Source organism: Olea europaea, chromosome 22, assembly GCF_002742605.1.
Source record: "Olea europaea var. sylvestris chromosome 22, O_europaea_v1, whole genome shotgun sequence".
In the NCBI taxonomy this organism is placed as follows: domain Eukaryota; kingdom Viridiplantae; phylum Streptophyta; class Magnoliopsida; order Lamiales; family Oleaceae; genus Olea; species Olea europaea.
Window position 1 is genome coordinate 11,233,302 of NC_036258.1, and position 24,816 is coordinate 11,258,117.

Sequence of the window (24,816 nt, forward strand, 5' to 3'; positions counted from 1 at the left end):
TCAAACTTGAGTGTAAGTTCTTTTGGAAAATTATGTTGTCTTTTTTTCTTGCCTAGGTAGTTGGAACTCCCAATTACAAGTTAACTCATAAATGATGCTTGTGATTTTGAATTTAATACTTAGTCCCTTGATATGTCATATAAAGTTGCTACATAATTTACTTTCTTTCATTTTACTTAGCCTATCGTTTCTTTCACATATGTCATATTAACCAAATTTAATCGTTGTTCTTGCAAATTTTCCCCAAGGCAATATTTGTACATTTTGCCACCAACTTTAACTTGATACACAATCACCGTCTCTAAATTTATTAGCATATTTATGAATTACACATACTGTTTAAAATGCGAAAGTCAGTGATTTGTACATTTATACTGAATATATTATGGTCTATGTTAGAAGGTTCATCTTTAGCACATGTTTTTCATTGTGAAACCATGTGAAGCACTACAAGTCACCTAGAAACTCATGTCATTTATGCTCTTTACAACTTTTTAACCATTTGTCTAATTCGCTACTTTGTTTTACCACAATCAATGTTAGAAACTTATTTCTAGATTATAAATTAAAAATGGCATTAAAAAATTAAAATACTAATAAACACATCATTAAAAAAATGCATCGAACATGTATTATGTAATGCTTCTTAATTGTTATGTACTTTTTAAGATTTTGCTCGGAGCAATTATTGACCATTTGTAGCTATGGTCAAGTAAAGGAGATCGATGATAGTCTTTATATTATACAAATCATTTAGCACTATAAGAGGATCTTTAGTAAATACATCACATTTATTATGAAGGGCTCAATGAACATTTTCAAAAATTAAGTACTATGAGATAAAAGCATAATTGTTTTACTAACTATTTTCACAAGCTAGAAATATAAATAATTTGCAACTTCAAGAGTTTCCTTGTTGGGTTGAAGTTTCATCTGGCTCAATTTCCATTGAATGTGAAATGCAAGTCATATACATTATCTCTAATATTGGACAAATTGACACACACGTTGCACCTGTAGAATTTCACGAGAAAATAAATAAATTAGTTTGTGTTGCTACAATTATTGAAGTTGATTTTTCCTGTAATTAATTTATAATATACTCAGAGGCTAAAGATAATTCACACTCTTTCTAGATTGGACAAATCAACCCCTCCAAGTTGCAAAGGAAATAGCTTACTTTCACCTCCTCCGTATGCTCCAAGATATTAATTAATGATAGTTCAAATAATAATAATGTTTTTGTTATGATAATAATATAATTCTTACGAAAGTAAAGTTGAACAAGATTCAAATAGAATTAAGACTCGATAGGGGATTGAATGAGCATCAATTCAAATTGTAATTAAACAAAATAAATGTAAAATAAGTCAATATTCAAAGCTGAAATATACTTACAGAAAGACCAATGTCAATAATATCTGAAATCCTCATCTATACTTCCATCTTGAATATGTGACAAATCTAATACCTGAAATAATTCAATTGAAGTTAAATCTTACCATTCCTTTTTTTTTTAATACTTCGAAGATAGTTCAAATCATTCTAATATTTATGTAATGATAAGAAAACTTACAATAGTAAAGTTGACGAAGATCCAAATAAAATTAGGAATTGATAGGACAATAAATGAGTATCAAGTTGTTGAGGGTGGATGCTCTTCTTCATCACAACCTAATAAAATTTATACAAATTCCATAAGGCACTCGAACCAATTCCTAGCTATAACTATTTTAGCACACTAGCTAACCTAAGAAAGGATAATATAATTAATTGAAAAATAAATACTTTGGTAAACATTTAATCGAGAAATCTCTGTTATTTGACAAAATTAAAGGACAACCTCATGCAAACTCTTTTTATCTATTAGTAACAGAAATCAATTAAAACCACCCTGTAGCAATATTTAGAACATACACTAACCAAAATTAATAAACAATCAAGTCAATATTCAAACCTTAAATATACTTACTGGAACACCAAACTTCACCAATCTTCTACATAGACACATGAGGAATATGAGAAATTTTGGGCCACTTAGAATCAGGACCGCTTTCTGCCCTGCATCTCTCTGCCAATAAAGGACATGACCAAATATTTAATTGTTTTAATTTGGTGAGTCGTTGCATAGCTTCTTTAGAGGGCAGGTGCCTAAGCTTTTGACGGTTCGCTACTATTAGTTCTTCAAGAGATGACAAATTTCCAAACCAATCAGGCCAGACTTCCATTCCAGAAGAATATATATGCAAACCTTTTAGGGAACTGAGATGTTGAAGCTGATCTAGTAGAGAGACCCAATCTAACGAACAATCTAAGGATTGTATACTTTCAAGGAATTTCATGCGTTCGATGCCGTTGATAGAAGATTGAAATGAATGCAATTGCATTAAATTTGGGAATAACCCAATGGACAATTGAATTAAGCTGTTAAGGCACTCCGTCCTCAATTCTGGAAACGAAGTGCATGACGTTAAACTTAGTCTCTCTAGAGATTTCATCCCACTCATTTTAGGAAATGAAGTGATATTTTTACATCCACCCACAACTAGAGACTGTAGAGAACCCATCCCACTCATTTCAGGAAGTGAAGTGATATTATGGCATTCTTCCACAAATAAAGTCCGTAGAGACGTACAATACTTTAGCATTTCATTTGGCAAGTTGCTCAACTCACGGCAATCTGTAATTTTCAATATCTGAAGGGAACGAAGACCTTCTTGTCCATTTTGATACAAAATTGATTGCAGTTTTTCACAACCAGATATTTTCAATTCCTCAAGAGACTAGAAGCTACCTAGGTCATAGGGTAATTCCCTCAATCCAGAACAAAACGAAATTTCCATCTTTTTAAGAGAAGCTCTGCTGCCCCGCAAGTGGGGAACATGAGCCAACTTTTCACATGCAAATAACACCAAATATTCAAAGGCAAGGAAATACCAGTGTTCCGCTCATTTGTGCTTCTTCCCACTCTTTTAGTTTCGGCATAAACCGTACTGCTAAATTTTTCAGTGACGGGAATGATACTCTTGTCTCTTGGCCATCGTTGTTGCTAGTTGAGCTACAATCACTCTCTCCATAGAATGATGATCTTATCGATGTTACGTTATCCAGATGCGTGATATGTAGATACTTGAGGAGTGGTAGGTGGCCGAGCACTGGAATTTCTTTGCAATTGTCACAATACATAAGTTTGATCTTGATCAATTTATCAAATATCACCAGAGGGCCACAATTGTCTTTATCTATTCTCATATTTCTAGTCCAAAATGGAAAGTTTTTACCTCAGAATCCATCAATTGTTAGGCATTTTAGCTTTTCATGAGGTTGCAGCCCTTCAAGTACACTCTCTTCATTGATGTTACTTTCTGTGGAATACATTGACTCACTCTCATCATTGAAATACCTGTACCTAGTCCAATAAAAGTAAAACTGATAAATGTTTAGCTTTACAGCCATATCTGCATGCTCCGCTTCTGTTTTGCAACTCACCAATTCCAAATTCCGTATTTGTAGTTTGCCTTTTAATTTCTTCAACTTTCCCAGCTCATCGATTCGACAACCTTCCTTGTCACTCACACAAAATAATGGTAACGTTTGAAGGCAAGATAAACTTCCGATTTTAGGTGGCATCTCGAAATCATTGGTAACATATTGAGTATAGAGATGCTTTAAACGAGTCAAGAATTGCAGATCTCTAGGAAGCCTTTGAAGCTTATAAGAACTGTAGCGCCGTAGAATCCTCAAAGTTTGCAAATTGTAGAGCTTGCAGATAGATTCTGATAGAGTAGTGAGATCATTATTGTCGGACACATCAAGATATCTCAAATGTTTCAGTGTGCCAACTGATGTTGGCAAAATTCTTTAATATTTGCATCACATAGCTTTAGAGAATGCAAATGCTTGAAGTACGACAAAATTCCATCGGTACGCTGCTTCTTAAGAACAAGGTACGGAGATAACTTGCTCTCTCTTTTATGTCCTTGACTATTTCCTCTCCAATTGATTCTATTGCAAGGTGTCTAACTTGAAGAATGTCATCAACAGTGCGAACCTCCGTATTCATGAAACTTTCTGATTTCGAAACTAAACATGCAAGATCATGGACAAGATCGTGCATCTTGCAGCTTATGATATTGCCATACTTGTCCTTTTTGGGCTCTTGGAAGAAGAAATTTTGCAACAAAATATTAAAATATTTATTGCCTGTGGTCTCCATCTCACTTTCTTGATTGTTTGAAAGAAGTCCTTCCGACATCCAGAGCTGGATTAAGTCTTCTCTATCCATGATCGAATCCTTGATAAATATTGAGCAATAGACAAAACATTTTTTAAGTGATGAAGAAGGTAAGCGATCGTAGCTTACCTTTAAGACTTGCAACACACCCTTCTGACCCTCTTCAAGATTTGAAAGCCCAGATTGTAGAATAGAAGTTTACCTCTTCCAATCACATTTGCTGCTAGAGCTAAACTTCTACATTTGCGAGCAATCTCCAGCCCAGTAATCTCAAATTGCTCGGGTACTTCTTTATCTTGAAATGCCAGTGTTCTGATTATGGACCAGCAATCACCTTCTGTCAATGACCTGGAGCGAGATGGATGATCACAAGTGTTCACAATAGATACCACATTTTCCTTACGCGTGGTGACGATAATGAGTTTTCCTTTATTGGAACTAGGTCCCATCATCGTATTTTTGAAAGCATTCCAAACGTCATCTTCTTCATTCCATAAATCATCAAGAACAATCAGGTATCTTTTGTCTTTTAGTTCCTCTGCTATCTTTTGAACAAGAGCTTCTGTGCTACCACCAAAATCTTTGCCCAATAATTCCAGGATCCTTTTGAAAATCATCATCTGATCAGAATATTCCGATACACAGAGCCAAATCCTTTTGTCAAAATGGGTGTGTACGAGGGTAATGGAAGATCTTGAGTGCTAAAGTTGTCTTGCCAATTCCTCCCATTTCGACTATGGGAAGGACTGAAAGGACATTATTGATTGAGCAGGTTATCGTCTCCAGAATTTTTGATTCATTTCTTTCTCTTCCAATGACAATTGGATCAGCAGTGAAGCTGGTAGTGTCATTGACTAGAGGCCGTGCATGAGCATATTCTGTAACTCTCTTCAGGCGAAGTTTATCAGCTTCGTTGTTTTTCCTTGTGAAATTGGCATTTATGTCCTTGATTTTATGAGCCATCTTCCATCGAAATGCCAAAGTGGTATTAGTATAGCAAGGGATGTTTAAGCACCCCTTTGGCTTAATCTTGTACTGGGTCTGGATTGTACGACGCAAATCTTCATATTTGATCTCGTCCAAAACATTGTCAGCATCATATGCAGCATCTTTGAGGTCCTTCAGCCAACTTTTAACAACACTGTCAGTGATTTCGAGCCTCTCAACATCTTCCAAGACTTCGTTGATCATTTTCAAGTATTTTTTCAGATTTGCAAATTCTTTCTTGAAACCGTGCACAATTTTGAATTCTACAGATGCTATCTTAAACAATTTCTCTAGTATAAATCTTACACCTTCGGTAGCGATAGCTTCCATTTTTTCTTGCTTTGAAAATTTGGTGTGAGTGATTGATCGATTTCGGGAGGTAGAGAAAGAGAGAGGTGGATACAATTGCAAAGTGGAGCTGTTTGTGGGGCAAATGATTCTTTTTCTCTATTTAGAAAGGGTTTACAAATTCTTTCCTCAACTTTAAAGTAACAAATTATGATACTTAGACCATTAATCATTACATCCACTTCCTTTGGCATAAAGTAAAGAATTATGATATTTTTGAAAACCATTAAAATAAAACTCTCTTTTTTTCTTTTTTTCTATTTTGGGTTTTTTTTTAACTCATTTTCAATAATACGTGCCCACAACAAAATGCTTTGCATGTAAATCCATAACTTTTACCAACTTTTTAACCACATATTCTAAAAAAATTCACTATTTCAAAACTCATTTTTTTCTCAAAATAAAATCATTTTAATAGTTTGAAACAGGATCTTAAATTGTTAATCACTACGTCCACTTCCATTGGCGTATAATAATGAATTATGACACTTAAACCATTTATCAATCCACTTTCCTTACCATAAAGTAAAGAATTAAGATGATTAACATTTAAATATATTGATTGGTTATGTACTTTTTAAAGTCATGGCATAATGATAATATCGAAAACTTTTTTTTTAATCAAAGAATACTAAAATTCATATATATATTTTATGAATTTTTATTATTTATATATTTAACTAAGTTGATTTGAATTTTTTATTCTTTTAAAAGTATTTTTTATTACTTGGGAGAAAGGGAATGCTGGAGGTCGAACCTCCACTTCCTATGTGAGAACATCCACTTTTGCAATCTACCGATGTGAATTTTACTTTAAAAGAAATTTTTTGAAAATCTTATAGATTCTATAAAAGTTTATACAAATTTTAGAATAAAAGTATATTAAAGTTTATGAAATACTTTTATTACCTCCATACAAATCTATAAAAATTCTACAAATTTCATAAAAGTCCATGCTTAAAAAGTCTCTAAAAATATTTAAAAGTCCCAATTAAATACATCCCTTAATTATCCATTTGGGAAAAAAAAGGTTACAATTAAAAAATTAAGAAACTAATTGTACTCACTACTTTTGAAATTCTAAGTGAGTAATTATATACATACTACATTTTTTGTTAATTGCAACTATTTTTAATGTTTTCAACTTTTGTTCATTTTCGTACTTGTGTTCATGAACTTTTCACCTGATTAAGATATCTTCTGATATTTGAACTCTATTAGCATGAGGAAAATATTTTAACAAACTTTCATATTTGTTCCGTCCTAATGAATTTTTTGGCAATCAACGCGGAGAATGTGTATTAATTAATAAAGTATTTATTCCATTCTAATGGATTATGATACTGATGGATATTCACATCAAAATATTTTCTCATTTATTTTGAGTCGAGTTTCATATAAAGAAAGTTCAACACTTGAGTAGGTTCAATGGTCTACGTAAGTTGTACTTCTATTAAGGGATGTGGTCTTGTATCTTAAGAGATGAGTGTTGGAAATTCATTAGCACTTGGACTGGTTATTTTTATTTTGAGGAGAAAGAGTCAAACTCTTAATAGAAAGTCGTTAGTACATGTGCGGTGACAGATGGAGGCTATGATAAGGTCATAGGTGGGTTTGGTTTGGTTGTGGGGGATGGCATGGAATGGGATGGGATGGATATGGAAGAAGATGAAATTTTTTTTTTCCTTTTTTTTCTTTTATTAAATTATTTTATGGGGAAACATATAGTGATGAATTTGCCACTTTAAAAATTAGTGAGAATAAGGTTAGACGTTTGATTTTTTATCAATTAACAGATTTTTGGATGGAAATTGTCCCAAGATCCTTTTGATGTAAAATTTTGGAAGATTTGGGACCGTCGTTGCTGAAATTTAAAAGTTTGTATGTCTGCATATTTAAAACAGCTTGAGGACCTCTGCTGCAATTATCCATTAATCTATTGTTGCTCAATAGGTGAGTTTGAATAAGGCCCTATTTGATTGGGGTCGTTTTCCATGGAAAATGGAAAAATTTTCATCTTTTTTGGTGTTTGATTGCATTTCTTTTTTATGGAATTCATTTTCCATATTTTCTTCACACGTGTGCATTTTCCTTGTTTTGGTTTTTGGTGAGAATTGGTTTTCCACCTTTTTTTTTTCATTTTTGTTTTTTATTTTTTATTTTTGGCAATGGGAACAAATTCTAAGAACAATTGTAAAGAAGATATCCCTTAAATTGAAAATTTTCATATAAAATAAAGCCAAATGAACACCAAAATGCAGATGATTTTCAGATCTTTTTTTTTTTTTTTTTTTTGGTAATGGAAACAAATCTAGGACCAATTGTAGTAGTGACTATGCCTTAAATTGATAATTTTCATGAAAATCAAAACCAAACGAATATCAAAAGACACTTTTATTTCAACATTTTTCACGTGAAAAATTATACCAATCAAACAAAACAATTGACAATTCTCAGCAAAAAAATTTCTAGGCAATTCAATTCTCTGGAATTCGTTTTCTTTCTACTCAAATTCTGTCTTTGTAATCAAACGGACCCAATATTTTAAAACTCAACTTGACCAATAGGTTGACCTAAAACCAGCAACCTAGTTCTGCCAATAGATCAAGTTCTTAATTGGATCCGATTGTTCTCTAACTCATTTGTATTGGGTAGGTTTTACATAAAATCAAGGGAAATTTTCATATATAAGAGATTAAGCCCTTGTTTGATCCCCATTACGTGGAAAAATTAATGGGGGAAATAGTATTTTTTTGAAAAATCAGTGGTTGAAAAAGAATGAAAAGTTTTTGATTTACGTATAATATTATTTTATGGAAGATTGTATTGTTGAAAATAGGAGAGAGAAAAATGAAATGTAATAGAATTTAATGTAATGGGGCTCAAACAGGGGCTAAGTATAGGGCATTTCAAAAATAAGAAAACAAGTATCATATTTCACCAATCAGACATTAGCGTAAAAATGAATACAATTATTAATTTAATTAAAAATGGAAAACAATCATGCACAATTAGCATGAGTTACTGTAACAGGAGGATTCTCCAAAAAAAAAAAAAAAAAAAAAAAAAAATCATCTCTTCAACTGATTCCAATGGCCAGAAGATCTGAAAATACATCCAATTTACCTCCGACTCTCATGGAAGTGATGGTAAAAGCGAGTTCTGGCCACAAATTGCAATTGCCAGGTCGTATTACCTCGAATTAAAACACGAGTCCTCGATCAGTCACTAATACGTTACTTCAACCTGTAATTCAGAAAGTTTACATTTATCAGGTGTGTAATTATGATTTATTGATTATAATTTGTCGTTTATTCATGCTACACAAGCTTCGATTGATGAAAATGTGATTTTTAACAGAACTATGATCGTGAACATCATACAGTGTTGTTCGAAACTGTTGTGACCATTATGAAAAATATATGATTGGCTATTCATAAGATGTGACCTCATGCAACTAGTATGCATGGGTGTTTGTGTCTCGAAATGTGTGACATGTGACGTACTGCATTTGTGTCATGTGATATTAATGCTCTTGTTTGAATCTAATCATATGCTATCTACACTTAGTTATCATTATTGATTATTGCACATAATTGTGATTTAATATGCACATATCGCCTACATGTATTCCATATGTGACCATGATATTCAAGATATGACATACATTTTTTGTGACCTGTGATCACTTAACAGAATTGTGACCTACCTGCAATTAACTGTGACCAATATACAAAGACTTGTGGCCACTCTTCAACAGTACGTGACCAATATACAATGACCTGCAACAAATATGCAATGAACTGTGATCACTCGCAAAAAAATTCTGGAATATAAAAACAGGTGACCTGCATGTATTCAATACGTGACAATAATACTTGAGATTCGACATATGTTTGTTGTGACCTTTGATAATTTAACATAATTTTGACCCATTGCAATTAGATGTAATTATAATTGGATGTTTGATTGATCATATTTTTGTTCATTTTGTAGAAATGGGGTTCATTCACGTATGTCTGTTGAATGGATCACAAATGTCACTAGTGTTGATTGATCGTAATTGAGAGTATTTGAGGCTTGTCGACACAGTTATAAAAGAGTTTAACTTTGACCCTACAAAAGTTGCTGTGACAATCAAGTATGTCTTGAATAGTGATATGCCTCCAATAATAATCAAAATTGACGATAATGTGTTATCGTACATGGTTTTGAAGGATATGAATCATGACTTTACCAAATATCCAATTCACATCGAGGTCACAACTGCAGATATCGAAAAAAGCCTATTGTGCTATTAGTTGATGTTCAATCGAATGAACATGGGTTTTTATTAACAGATATGTCATCAGATATATCCACAATAGTGGATCCATCTATTGACAAGTTTGAACATGAGGTCACAATTGTGGCGGTGACAGATGTTAGGGAGGTAGAGGAAGGAAGAGTTTTTCGTAACAAGAAGAATATGAAATTAAGCTTGTCGTTTTATACAATCCAAAATATGTTTGAGTACGTGGTTGTTCGGTTCGATAAGAAAGACTATCTCGTGAAATGTTTACGTGATGAGTGTAATTGGACATGTAGAGCATTGAAGTTAGCCATAATAGATATGTTTAAAATCAGACACATTACAGAAGGTCACACATGTGCTTCAAACATCGTACTCAGTACTCATAGGCAAGTAACAAAGACAATTGTGTCAACCTGCATTAAGTACAAGTACACATCGTCACGCACCGTATACACACCGAATGATATTCGCAACGATATGCTGCATACATATGGAGTATCTTTGAACTATATCAAAACTTGGCGATCTCGAGAGGAAACTTTGAAAGTGCTAAGGGGTGATCCAACTGATTCATTTAATAAGATACCAGCCTTTTTTCTGTGCTACAGTAAACAAATCCTGGATCGATCACAAGCCTAGAAATTGACGATCACAATAGGTTTAAATATTACTTCATGGCACTAGGTGCATCTATACGGGGATGGAAACATTGTAGGCCCGTTGTTGTGGTTGATGGCACATATTTAAATGGACACTATGGTGGCTCCTTATTCACGGCATGTACGCAAGATACAAATAACAACATTTATGTACTTGCTTTCGAGATTGGGGATAACGAGAATGACAGCTCTTGGACATGATTTTCTAGACAGCTGAAGAAAGCATATGTGGATAGAGATGGTTTGTGCTTTGTGTAGGATCGTCATAACAACATCAAAAAGGCGATTGAAAACGTGTATCCGGGAACTTGTCATGGGATATGTTCATACCATCTATTACAAAATCTAAAATCACATTACAGGAGATTAGGACAAAACAGAACACAAGCATTCAATGCAACTATTTGCCCTTACACACTGTTGGAATATAAATATTACATGCAACAATTTGGCTCGATTAATGAGAAGATAAAGGGTTATCTGGTACTATACTATACATTGTCCTAAGATGATATTCACTTAAATACATTTGACATAATACTATACACTATATGATACACATTTCCATGGTTTTGTTTATAGGACGAGGTTGGACATGAGAGATGGTCACATTTCCACATGCCTTCAAACCAGTAATCCACAACAACATTGAATATCGTGGAGTCGGTTAATACGGTCACAAAGTCTACCAAGAACTACCCTATTATAGCTTTGTTGGAGTCATTAAGACAAATTCTACAATCTTGGTTCTGTAGACACAAGTAGGATGCCCAAGGCACTTTTACAACCTTGTCAAGCAAGTATGAGAAGCAGATAATGGAAATGAGCACAGATATGAGAAACTTGAGGGTAAAGTTAAATACTATGACTTACCTGAATTTATCTATGACATGTGTTGTGACTTCTACTGTGACTTGTACCGTTGTGTTTCAGTAATATTTGTGTAACATTATATATAACTATGTGACATGCACTTTCATCCATGTCCTACTTTTTCATTACGTGACTTATTATGCCTATAACTTGAATCTATAACTGTAGTTTTCCCCTATTAATCAGGAATGTTCTTAGTTAGCGGTGAAAGTTCCTCTTTCATTATTGATATGAAAAATTGGACATGCACATATAGGATGCTTCAAGTTGATCAAATACCTTGTCCATATGCTTTGGCTGTATTTGCAAGTATGAAGATGGATCCATATGAATACCGTTCCTACTACTACACAAGTGAAGCATACAAAAATACATACCAAGAAACCATTTTTCCTATCGAAAATTTAGCTGAATGGATAGTGTCAAATGATGTCCATAACATGGTTGTAATTGCACCTAATCAAAAGCGTAGTTGTGGAAGGCCTACTAAAAAACGATTCTGACCAGCGTTTAAGGAAAACATAACCGTCAAATGCGGTCGATGTGGTGAAAGTGTTCACAATCGTAGAACATGCAGCAACCTAGTTCTATTAAGTCAAAGCCACAAGAATAAAAAGATGAGGAGGACGAAGACTAGCGGTACACATTAATATATTTTTGATAATTTCCTCATTTTTTCATTCATTGATTTTTTGTAATGTAGGATACACAGTATTGGATAACATATATTGATCATAAAATTACCAATACAATGCTTAGATTTTTTGCTGATAAATCAATGAGATCATGAATCATAAAAGTGTGCAGTGACCTGTAACAATATCTATGATATTTTCTGTGATTAATTGCAATGCACTTTGGATGTATGGCAAGAATGTGTGACCACTAGCACGTATGAGAGACTCAACAAATGTGTCACACGTGAAAATTGTAGGAAAAATTGTTATACAATCATCATACAGTGAATTGTGATCAATATGGAATTAGCTGTGACCAATATGAAATGATCTGTGATCATTCTTCAATAACCTGTGACCATGTAGTAATTATGATCACTCTTAATGACATGTGACCAATATATAATGACCTGTGACCAGAATACATTGACCTGTGACCCCTATACAATGAACTATGAAAATATGAAATCACATGTGACCACACGTCAATAAACTCTGACTAGTATGCAGTGACCTTTGACCAGGATGTAGGGACATGTGATCAATATACAATGACCTGTGATAAATATGCTCTAAATTGTGACCAATAAAAAATGACCAGTGATCAATTGTAAAGACTACAAAAAATGGGAATGGTTTAGCTGAATTAGTTGTGACAAAAATATGAAATGATCTGTACCAATCTTCAATGACCTGTGACCAGTTTAGATTGATTTGTGATAACTTTTCATAACCTGTGAACAGAACACAGTGACCTGTGACCAATATATTACCTTTGACCAAGATATAGTGACCTGTGACAAATAAGCATTGGCCTGTGACCAACTGCAGATAATCTTGAAAACTAGAGAGCTTCAATTCCAGTGTCGATCAATCGATAAATATGTCTACCATCTATGCTAATAACATGACACAATGACAGAAATTTGTGCATTAAGTGTTGAGACTTAGTCCTTGATACATTATCAATCTTGCAAAATATGATATACAGTGAAACTTCTGAAAAACAATGTAATAAAGTCTCCAAACACTAATGAACTTTTTGATATAAACAGACAAAAGTAAGAACTACGTTGTCATTACAAACGAATTTTCAAACACGAGACAATGTTTCCAGCTATTACAACTTGTGACTGCACATTGCACTATCACTCTAAAACAATATTTTCTCCACTAGTTGGTTACACCGTCTTTCTAGCCTTCCCGATTTCGCATTATTTGAACAGAAATGAAGCTACATCCAACCATGCTCTACCCGCATTGAACTTTATGAACACAGATCCTATATCTTCATGCAGCATGTACTCCGTATACTTGACCACGTATATGCCACAATCATGGCTGGGAACGCAAATATCAATCTTTAGCTATGAAATTCAGCATGTTATAGTACATTTAACTATAAGTGGAGGTAAAAAACTACCAATACGGACTTTGATATCATTGTATGTCTTCCTGGACGAATTCAATACGCACAACGTATGCGCCTTTATGTCCAGCACTCCAAGCATCCAATGTACTTTGTTGGTAGGCAAAAGTGAGATAAACACAAGGTCGACTTCAGACCATGGAGTGCTCAATGGAATTCGTGAACCGGTAATGTCGTCAATCAGTCTATCATCTGTCACATCAACATTAGCATCATCCTTAAACCTTGGATACATGTGCATGAACTTGGCCTGAAACAATGATGCATTGAATTGTTACTATGATGTGTGACTCAGTTAGTATGTGTGAACAATATAACCTGTAGTTAGTGACCATTCAGTAACTAATCTGTGACGTCATAAATACATGTGAGCTATACTGTTGGGCCTGCAATTATGTGTTTTTGGTGCAATACATATTGTGACCTACTGTTCGTGTGATCCGTGACTCATGCATCATTTGTGACCTACTGCACGAGTGGGCTGTTAGGCAGTACAGGCGTAACCTATGACTTTCACTGAATGACATGTACAACACTACATTTGTGTGGACTTTGTGTGACTATTATACAGTGATCTGTGACTAATGTGATTTGTACTATGATATGCCCTTTAGAAATGTTACTTGTGTGTAGTAACTGACCGAATTAGTCAATGACACCTCCCTGAATACAAGTTCATACCCCCATGTCTTGTTTCCTACCAAGTACTGATCGATGGAAAAAGGTGGACGGATGACATCATCTTTATCATTGAACTTCTTCCTGCGAAAGAGAAGAACAAATCATTATTTAGAAAATTATGAAAATAGGACAACAATTTCGTACTTATTATGCGGTTTGTATCATCTTTTAAATCAATTTTGAAACTAGCAACATCTGCATCGTCTGCATTCTGATTGTAGTGTTCGAAGACCACTACGTTTCCTGACGATTTCATTTGTTTTACTTCATCGACAACATAAGGAGACTGGAGTGCTTTAGCTGGTTTTGGAGCCCTTTTTATCTATAATCCAGAACTTGGTGTAACCTCAGGTGATTGCTGCATGATAAAATGTGTGTTTTAATATGTGACATACTAATAACAAATACATAGAATTTTTGATACCTCTTGCTCAATACATTCCATCTCCTTCAGCATATTGGATATGATCGAGTCCACTTGCACTTCAACTTCCTTAGATGTCTTTGCAACATTTGTCTTGGTTGTGTAAATCCAAAATCAAGATCAAAAGATGGAGGTTCAATAGAACATGGAAATTCAACCGCACACACAGAGTCAACCTTTGCTTTGCCTTTTAAATCAACACTTTTTTCGACTTTTACAGCCTGTAAATCAGAACAAAAAATGCATTTGATGAGAAGTGTATGTCAAACAGTTTGTGGTAACATACAAATAAGAGGCAGTCATGGATGGAGTATTGACTTCGCTTGGTGGTCTAGATCCTCCAACAATTTGTAGTCATGAGTTCTCTCTGAATTTGTTCATAAATTCTTCCATTGGACTAGATATCAATGCAGTCAAAGAATCGAACATACACTGCATGTGTGATTTGATGTCCAATATGTCGATATGGATTTCACCTTGCATGCAAACAAGCAGCTTTAGTTTCTTTTGCTGATCAGACTTCAAAGATGACACCTGTGACTGCATTACCTCAGCACCGATTCTCAGATTGGAGATCAAATATTTGTCCTTTGAAATAATTCCTCAATTCGTTGACTACCTGCATCACATGAATACCTATCATCAGGTAACTTATGATGATGAAATATATAACATTCATCTGTGACCAACAGTGAAACGTACATTGATGTGAGACCTAATAATTGAAACCTGTGATCGAAATATATTTGTGACCTGAGAATTTTTCTGTGACCTGAATATCATTAACACTCAATGGACTTGTGACATAATAGATGAAACTGGAAGAGCTTACATCTTTGATGGAAAATCCTATGAATCAGTAGTGTCATCTGAATTTCGTTCCCCACTTGGAGAATCTTCGTGGATTGATGTCCCCTTCAAACTGGGTGATAGGTCAATAAAGTTATCATCGTCAATGTGCACGTCAGAGTGTCGCAGTCTTCCATCAGTTATCAGAAGCATGGGAATAGATTGTTTCGTTCCCAAATCACTTGGATTTGTACGAGTCCCAGCACGATGAACTGATCGATCTATGCTACCACCCTTTCTCTTCTCCCCTCATGACTGATTGGGTGGGACAGGTTTCTCATACCACACTACAACATGTATGGTATTGTCATTTTAGCTAGTGGGGGGTCCAAGTCACATATTTCCAACTACCATTCATATCACAACAAAAAGTGTAATGTCGGCAACCAAAAATTATGTATCAATGAACATATTTAATTTTACACATCACACATATTCAATACGTTGACATGGATTGTGATATAACAAGGGAAAATCGGTGTCGTGAAAATGCCTGTGACCAGAATAAAATTTGTGACTTTGTGAATGCGATTTATGACTTGACGAAATTTATTTGTGACCTAAGAAATATGATTTGGAACATGAAAAAATGTGCTAGTTTAATATTTCAAAAATAGTAATGTTGCATCAGTGGTCACTTGCGTCCGGATTGGAGAACCATTCAAGCCCCACGAGCTTCGCAACCGAAGGATGATCATCAGCCGCCGAGTTCATTATCTAGGGTACTCTTTGGATATCCTTCTCACTGTGTATCCATCGAGACTAGAAATTCTCTAGTAAATCCACACTTGAAAGGACCAGGCCTCTGAGTCTGCAATGTGTTGATCTCTTACTCAACCCGTCACTCAATGAACTTACAGCGTGTCAAATAGTGACTTACCCCATGAAAACACATTCATCGCATTAAAATCTTCAACTAGTACAAACAAGAAGTGATCCACAGTCTTCTTGTAGTCTCTCGGATGTAGATACGACATCATAAAATACAATGCGTCTAGCATGGAAACATCCTCATCCGGAATGTCAATAGCACCAAGAAATGCGTCCTTGATGTCTTCATGAGTTACTTTTTCAATGTTGTAAAATACAAATTTTTCAGTTGTGATGGAATCTTCTCCATCCTACTTGTGTCAGCATCGCCAACGTATCTCAGACCAGTCACCAAACAAAACTCTGAAATTGAGAACTTACAAATCTTCTAGCTATGTTGAACCACAGCTTGCTGTCATTAGATTGTTGCACCTGCCTCAGCAGAAAATAGTATATCAGCTGAAATTGGATAACAATATCCTCGCATTCCAAGAAGTGAGAGAAACGCGTATTCTAAACGATTCGATATTGGGCTTCATTGAGATTGTTTTTTAAATTTGACATCACATCTTTCACGGGAGTAATTGTAATTTTACTCGGAAACCAACTGCTCTTGGGTATAATGTATCTCCAGGCCTACAACATCGGTCACAATAAAACTCATCAGTTTGGTCACAGGTAGAAATCCAGGTAGACACAACATCAACATATAGGTCACAGGTCCCCTCCACCAGATCAGAAATCAACAACACATAAAAAATGACAGAATACTATTCCATAATTCACAAATGAACAACCGCTTTTGAAGAAAACATTAAAAACACTTTCTAGAATCCGGCATTTCGATTACAAATCCACACAACAATTTAATGCGATATACCTCACAAATTCAAAATACTTCATCCATACACATTACCCATCGATTAAAATGTACATAGGTATGCTCGAAATAAGTGAACAATTGAAAAATTAAAAAACCACCTTCTTCGCCTGCGGTTTTGTGACCCGTCCGGATTTGTATCTTTTAGAGGATGAATCCTTCTGCACTTTATCCACCTTCCTTTTACCTCTTCTTCCTGACTCCTGGATTCCAATTTTCTCCCCTAGTTTCTCATTCCTTGAACGAATCATCCTTGAAAGTTTAGAAGATTGTAGTTCAACTGTGACCAACTTTTTTTGGGAAGGAACGTATAAAATATATATAGACACGATAGTGAATGAAGGTCATCGGGGAATTGCCGGAGAACGAACAGGGGCAAACGGTGAATATGGCTTGAATGAACGATGATTGTAATCGTAAAACATGGATACACGAGGGACGTGGATTAATGGAAAGAACGTGTAGGGAAATTTTAATGAATATAGAGTTTCCAAAATTTAAAATACGTGAATTTAGGGAAGACAACTATTAAAGAATTTTAAAATAATTAATAAATGAAAAAAAATAAATCTGATTACTAAAATATTAAACTTCCACTCTGATTTGGGAACTCTAAATAGTTAAACTATGGTTTTATGTAATTTGCACTAAAATCAATTACATTGGTCATCGAACGCGCCCGGTTCAATTGCGAAGCACCAAAAATTTTAATTTTGTTAAAGTTTGAGGAGGTTCAAAACATAGAGGTTGATAGTGAGACCGCATTCAAATCTTGCTTTGGTTCGAACTTTATATACATACATATAATAATTAGTTTGAATACTTAAATTGATCTATCATTCAAATATCATCTTAAATGTAAAATTTAAAAAAACTAATCAAAAAATACCATGATTAATATTTATGAATAACGATGAAAATTTTGTTCCACAAAACCGTTCTTAATTTTGATTTGGGATACTTATTATACTTGACTTTATCATTCATTAATTCAGTGTGAAAGTTTGCTAGATACCACTTGAAGGGTTTTATTTAGCTAATTTATTTTGACCCAATATGCAGAATTATACAATTAGAAGCGACAAGTTACTTTTTTAATTGTTTATAGATAGTTAATCAAACATGTCAAATTATCCTATATTGAACTGGTACAATTTGTAATATGAAAGCTATAAAGAAACCAAGAATTGTTGACGGAGAAAACCCAAAAAGGTAAAAAAAAAAAACTCCAAAACCAAGTCAGTAACCTCGACTATGAACAAAGATGAACTTGTCGTACAATCTAGCCCATAAATTCCACTAGATTCACTGATCAACTTCCTGCAATCTCCAAGATCCGTTGAAACGTGCTTCACTCACACCTGTTCTTGATATTGTGAAATGATCTATCTCCTGTGGATCACCAAAAATGCCTCATTCTTGTACTTTTCTTGTACTCCTGATCCAATCTCCCTCAATTCTTCAGTAGCCTCTTAATGTTCTTGAGAAAGTACCTTCCTTTATGTATATAGGAAGTGGGTGTTTTGGATTATAAGAATTTGATGTTTTTTCCAAATATGTGGTTGTAAGAAATCAAGAATCAATGGATCAGTATTGAGGCTTGATTGTGTTCTTGAATCTTTAAAAGATGTTATGAAGGAGAAATATAATGAAACAACCACATCAAAATTTGTGTTAGACTTTGGTATTTATGATGTAATTAGGTAATGTGAGTCGGATAAAAAAACTCTTGGAAAATGTGAAGTAGGGTTTTATAAGTAAGACCATCGCTTGAGCGAGAGCTCAGCAATAGGCGGGCAACGATCGACAGGTAGCAGATTGTCTATTTTTGCGCTTGAACAAGAGTTGGACGATAGGTGAGCTTAATCCAATGACTTTTTTTCTTCCTTGTTCCAAATTCGAACCCTAACTTACCTAATTCATCTATACAATATTGTACCATACTCCTTAACTTTTACAACTTTTTATTTTAATCCTTTTTGTCTATAGAATTGCCAATACAATAAATATATAACACAATACAACTTTGACATGTTATAATAAGCATTTTAAAAATTCATAGTTTGCAAAATTGCAAAACATTTTACATCTAGAATCAAAACAAATCGTAAAGAAATAAAACAAAACTCATAATAATCTTTTCCTTGACTAAAAATAAGGAAGAGTTACTTGAAATTCATTTTTATATCTAACCGTATACATTTCTTTGAAGTAATTTTAAAAAATATATTTTTGATATAAATTTTCAGTTTGACAATGACCAACCTGCTTAATCATAGACTTGCCGACCCTGAGGTTTGACTGCGTCAATCTAAGAACTACGGTTCTAATCAAACAAAACTTCCATGCTAGTTTTATAGATTATAGTAAAAAAAATAGACTATGAATCCATTTAACATCTAGGGATAATACATATAGAAGATGTTATTACTGGATAACTCCAACTGAATGATATCAAGATTAGTATTTTTTTAGAAAATAATAATGATTTATGTTTACCAACCTTGCGATTGATAAATTTATCTTGAAGGATGTGTTTTGCAGACCACATTAAACTAAGGTAATTTAGTCATTATACTAACAAAATATATCTTATCCGACTTAAATACATCTCCACTGTAATCATTAGGTTATCTACTCGCTTCAAAAGAATAAAAACTAAATTCATATTAATTCATCTCAACCCAACATAATATTATTTACCTATTACAATTCATTGTGTTTATACTTATTTTCTTACAGAGTCTAATACGTTGCATTAAAAGAACCGAGTAGGTTTGTTGTTTGTCGGTACTCCAGCATAAATATAAATCTAGCGGTTGAGGAAAATGGAGTGTTTTTTCATTAGCATAATACTATAGTCTACAATTGAGGATTATAAAAGTTACATTTGAACTTATGACAAGGGTAAGGCTAATTACAAAAATTGAAGCATAATTTATAAATTCTTATTGAGCAGGTTAACTATTTTTATCTTCTTTCTCTGGTGTGCAAAATCTAGTCGAAAATATGACTGCAAATCCACAAAACATCAAGAAAATTACTAATACCAAAAGTATTATATCAAGGACACACAGTAGTGCCTTTGGAGAAAAATAATTAAAAGTAATATTTACTAATCATTTTATTTATAAATTAAGACTTTGGTAAGTTTAATTTTGGTTGGTATGCTAGCATAAAAAATTTATAACGTGTTCCACCACCAAACAAAAATCTTTAATAAATTATATATTAATTAACTGAAACGCGTATTTCTTACTTTCTCTGAAGTCAAGTTATAGGTTAATTATCACGATGGTCACTAAACTTTTATCATTGCTTCTCGTTAGTCACTAAACTTATCTCCTATTTTCTATGTTTCTGACAATATAAGAGTCTTAAAATTGGTTTTTTGTTTTTTTTTCCAACTAACTACGTTTATTTTTCACAAATACTCCAAATATTACACTTTTTATAATAAATGTTACAAAAATATAATATGTATATTACAGTTTGTTATATTACTATAACACTTATAACCTACAGTGTTATGAATGTAACACTTAGCATACTATGTTGTACTTGAAATATACGTGTAACCTATTGTGTTATGTCTAGCTCCACCAACCACCACCTCCACTATAGTCATGCCATCCAAACTCATCTCACCATATCATCATCACCCCGTCTCACTGCCATCACCACCACCATCACCATCATCCAAAAACACTGCAAAATCGACATCACTACCACCTCAAAAGCACCACCATTGATGGTGCCTATTTCCTCTACCAAAAAAATTAAAAATAAAAAATCACAATTTGCCACTGCTACCATTTTTGTGAATTAATTAAATAAATGCTCATTAAATTTCTCTCTAGGTTATTACTGACTATCTGATCTAATAAATAAATAAATAAATTGTTACTCATTGCTCACTCATATATTCAAATTAGTACACATCCATCATGGAGTGAAATCTAATACTTCCACTTGAAGGAAATTTTACGTGCTTACAGAAATCAGAGATGACACGGTGATAACATTAAATTGTCAAATCAATTAACTAAATGCTCATTAAACAATCAAGCCCGGCCCTGAGGCAGGCAACCAAGGCAAAGGCCTAGGGCCTCAAACTTTGGATGAGTTCCAAAATAAAAAAAGGCTAAATAGACTACAAAGCAACCAACAATTTCTTTCTCTGGTTTCAACTTGGAAGAGGAAAACATAAAAGTGTTTTCTTCCCTTTCTTGATCTTTCTCTTTATGTGTTTTTCTTGGAGATATCTATTTGGCACTCTACCTTGGTCACCACTACTGCCGTGCCTTCCACCTCCATAATGCCTCCTAGATTGTCCTTTGTGACCTTCGATTCCGTTACCTCATCGCCGAATGCCTAGTCAGTTGTCAATTTCCTTACTTCTCTACAAATGCACGATTTGATAGTGTAATGTTAATTGTTATGCGCCTATGCACAATTGACTTGGTGTTTTTAGCTAAGGTTTGGAATATTGAGTTTCTTTGTTTTCTGCCTCTTGAGTTTCATTCGTGTTGATGCTCGTCAATTGTTTGCTGAAATATCTCTAATCTTTTAATCTGGAATTTTATTTTCAAGAAATACCCGATTTCTGAAAGATTTATTAGAGGATTTCCTAAATTACTCAAGTCTTACCATTTTATTTGTGAAATTTTCAGATTTTATCTGCTTCGTTTTGTGTTTTCATTTTTATTTAGTTCTTGTGGTGAGGAATTTTCAAGAACAAGAATTTTATAGATTTTTTTTTTAATTATCGCTAGTGGGTGTATAGTATACTATTTTGAAAAGACTTGCCATGACATGTTTTGCCTAAACTTTAAGTAACTCATTAGTTCCATCACTTATCTCTTTTTCCTATTTTTGGTTATTTCTTGGAGGTTGATCGTTGAATTCCTTCTCTTGGCGATATTTGGGAATCTTGAACTCATTAGTCAGGTTCTATTGTTCTTTGCTTATAATTATGTCCACTAGAAAATTTGAATTTGAATCTTCCAAAAGAAAAATGGAGTGAATAGGTTGATTAATCATTTTTTCACAAGATTTTTTTTGCTTAAATTTTAATAACTGAAAAAGGTAAAAGTCAGATGCAATGATGGGCTAAATTGTGTTGTTCATGGAGAATGGGAATAGATTCGTGGAAGCACCATACGTTGTCTACGTGTTGAGTAGAGTGAAAGGGCATTGCATTGGGGAGTTTTGGGAGTTGGTTTGCACTTTGCCGGGTGGATTGGGCCCTAAGCAACTAGGATAATTAGCTAGACAAATTGGGGCCTCATAATAAATAGCCGCTTAGGACCTCAAAATTCTCAGGCCGACCCTGATTAAACTTATCCCTAGATGATAATTGCTCATTAATCAAGACATACCAGAGAGTTTATATATTTAAAGGAATGAAAAACGTGGAGCTTCGGGTCTAAGAAAAGTGAAAAATTAATAGCTAAAGATCTAACTTCATAATAATTTGTAGGAATTGATTACGCAAATTTTTGAAATTAGTCTTGACTCTTCAAAAGAAAATGAAGAAACAAAGAAATGAAAAGGAAGAATGTGAAATATTAGTAAAAGATATTGCAAGATAATGCTTCTATACCTGTCTCTTCACTTACAAATCATAGCACTTCCGTAGTGAGAATTGTACGATATTGATGTTGAAAAAATGACTTTGTTGAGCTAATTTTAGCACAATTTTAGGTGGGATCCGTCGGTTCAATTTAGAGTATCAAAGTTGATTTGTGTTCTCGTCTGTGAGATTATCGAAATCATATATTAACTTGTCAATATAGATGCTATGGTGAATGAGAAATTAGAGTTCAAATTGGACCATTGGAATACGGATATATGTGTTGGAGGAAAACCAATTAAGGTTTATCTCAAAAAAAAAATAAAAATGCAACTTTATCCATGGCTATGGCTATGCTTTGGAAGTGTATAATCATATGCAGCATAAAGGTGTTTTCCATGTGCTCGTGCATGGGGATGCAAATCAAGGACTAAATTAGAATTTCGGGTCTTGAACTTCTGTGCTAGCATGACCAGCTTACACGAATGTCGAAACGAACGGATCAAAAATTGGCCCCGTGGGAGTGTTCACGTTTTGCTCTTAAGGACAATGTGTTACAGGCCTCGTTTTGCTGGTTTCTTCCCTTCTATCATTCAATTTAGTTTTCGGTTCTATTTGTAATTTTCTATTATGTTCTTTCAGTATATAAATAATATATTATATTCTGCTATTATTTGGCTAACAATTGAAGTCTTGAGTATTAAAATTTTGCATATCACATTCATGCTTATAAGACTTGTATTTGGACATCCGTATAGCTCATTTGGGCTCAAGTCTAACCGATTGGTTGTATATTGTGATCAGAGATAAACACTTGTTATTCCAAAATAAATTTTCCGACTATTATGCACTCATTTTTAGCTACTGATTTTTTATGAGAATTAAGGTTCAAATGCTTGTTTATTGCTCAGTCATGAAGGCATAAAAAAAGGGTTTTGGTTGTTTAGCCCTTGTTTGAGCTCCACTACATTAAATTCTGTTATATTTCATTTTTCTCTCTCTTATTTTCAACCACACAATCTTTCATAAAATAATATTACACGTAAATCGAAAACTTTTCAATCTTTTTCAACCACTCATTTTTCAAAAAAATACTATTCCCCCCACTAATTTTTCTACATAATGGGGATCAAACAGGGGCTTAATAGGGATGGCAATGAGGTAGGTATGGGACGGGTCGGCTATTCCCACCCCCCTCCCATTGGGTATTTTTGTTATCTTATCCCGTACCCATACCCGATTAAAGCAGGACAGAATCGGAACGGGTCACCTACCCCATTTATCACCTCATTTATTTTTTCTTTTTATTTTTATTTTTTTATTTTATTTTTTTATGTCCTTAGTAGATATTATTACTTTTTTACCAATTTATTAAAACAACTTATGTTCTCTTTAAAAAAAAATGATAAATTCATTATTTTTGTTTGATAAAAACTTAAATTTGAAATTAACATTAAACAGGGCAATAAGCCTTGTCCCGTACCTGTCCTATTTACCCGGTTAGGTGGGGCCCCACGGATATTGTGTTGAACTATTTTTTTTACCGTCCCTATTCTTTAACTTCAGATGGCTGGACATTTTTTGGGATACTTGCGCTTGCACCCAAGATCAAGAATGCAATGGTGGCTAAAGGCTCGACACCATTGATATTTGGTGTCTAATATTTCTACACCATGAGGATTATTAGTGATTTGGTGGTACTAGGGATGGCAATCAAGCCGAGTGGCTCGTCCGCTTATGAAAACGGGATTCAGGCCAAAGCATTGTGTGAGGTGAGCCGCTCGTGGCTCGCCAATTTAAGGTGACCGTTAACGGTCACTGAACTTTTATTTATTTATTTTTTTCCCACTTCTATAAATAGCCCCATTAACCCTCAATTTTTTTAACCTCAATTCTCAACTCTCTAACAGGTCTCAACTCTCTTGTGTAAAAGTCTCGATTACTTAGTCAATTATCTACAATTATACAATATTGATTCATTTTTTATAGTTTATTCAGTTTCAATTTCAATTCATCCAATTCTTTGAAATTTCGTCCAATTCTAGTTTCTCACTATATTTATACTTTCATTAGTTATTATATTTAGATTTCATCAC

General features: G+C 33.9%; 3 protein-coding genes and 1 long non-coding RNA gene across 6 annotated transcripts; all 4 read right to left on the bottom strand.

Annotated features, from left to right (window-relative positions):
* Window positions 1–729: 729 nt before the first annotated feature.
* On the bottom strand, window positions 730–2,066 carry LOC111371709. Of its 3 annotated transcripts, XR_002698631.1 has the most exons (4): window positions 1,973–2,066; window positions 1,577–1,674; window positions 1,399–1,471; window positions 730–1,014 (listed from the first exon to the last, which is right to left on the bottom strand). It is a non-coding gene; the product is annotated as an uncharacterized LOC111371709 (long non-coding RNA). The 3 variants fall into 3 exon arrangements; XR_002698630.1 differs by having other exon boundaries at window positions 730–1,471; XR_002698632.1 differs by having other exon boundaries at window positions 730–1,471; window positions 1,958–2,044.
* A 145-nt stretch (window positions 2,067–2,211) lies between these two features.
* Window positions 2,212–3,252, bottom strand: LOC111371158 (putative disease resistance RPP13-like protein 1). Its single transcript, XM_022993065.1, has 4 exons — window positions 2,938–3,252; window positions 2,795–2,891; window positions 2,404–2,680; window positions 2,212–2,299 (listed from the first exon to the last, which is right to left on the bottom strand). The coding sequence occupies exons 1-4, from the start codon at window positions 3,250–3,252 to the stop codon at window positions 2,212–2,214; spliced, it is 777 nt and encodes a 258-aa protein (XP_022848833.1).
* A 30-nt stretch (window positions 3,253–3,282) lies between these two features.
* LOC111371159 (putative disease resistance protein RGA3) lies at window positions 3,283–4,854 on the bottom strand. Its single transcript, XM_022993066.1, has 4 exons — window positions 4,384–4,854; window positions 4,204–4,294; window positions 3,945–4,158; window positions 3,283–3,859 (listed from the first exon to the last, which is right to left on the bottom strand). Exons 1-4 carry the CDS (start codon window positions 4,852–4,854, stop codon window positions 3,283–3,285), a joined length of 1,353 nt encoding a protein of 450 aa, XP_022848834.1.
* Window positions 4,855–4,894: 40 nt separating this feature from the next.
* Window positions 4,895–5,551, bottom strand: LOC111371160 (putative disease resistance protein RGA4). Its single transcript, XM_022993067.1, has one exon. The coding sequence runs from the start codon at window positions 5,549–5,551 to the stop codon at window positions 4,895–4,897; it is 657 nt and encodes a 218-aa protein (XP_022848835.1).
* Between the last annotated feature and the right edge of the window lie 19,265 nt (window positions 5,552–24,816).

Bases quoted from the DNA above. Each gene is read 5' to 3' on its own strand.
- LOC111371158 (XM_022993065.1), bottom strand. From the start codon at position 3,252: ATGAGAATAGATAAAGACAATTGTGGCCCTCTGGTGATATTTGATAAA. The intron at 2,892-2,937 runs GTATTTCCTTGC...GCATGTGAAAAG, and splicing joins CACAAATGAGCGGAACACTG to TTGGCTCATGTTCCCCACTT. The intron at 2,681-2,794 runs GTAGCTTCTAGT...TGAAAATTACAG, and splicing joins GGAATTACCCTATGACCTAG to ATTGCCGTGAGTTGAGCAAC.
- LOC111371159 (XM_022993066.1), bottom strand. From the start codon at position 4,854: ATGATGATTTTCAAAAGGATCCTGGAATTATTGGGCAAAGATTTTGGT. The intron at 4,295-4,383 runs GTGTGTTGCAAG...ATATTTATCAAG, and splicing joins TCTTGAAGAGGGTCAGAAGG to GATTCGATCATGGATAGAGA. The intron at 4,159-4,203 runs GCAATAAATATT...TCTTCTTCCAAG, and splicing joins AAGTGAGATGGAGACCACAG to AGCCCAAAAAGGACAAGTAT.
- LOC111371160 (XM_022993067.1), bottom strand. From the start codon at position 5,551: ATGGAAGCTATCGCTACCGAAGGTGTAAGATTTATACTAGAGAAATTG.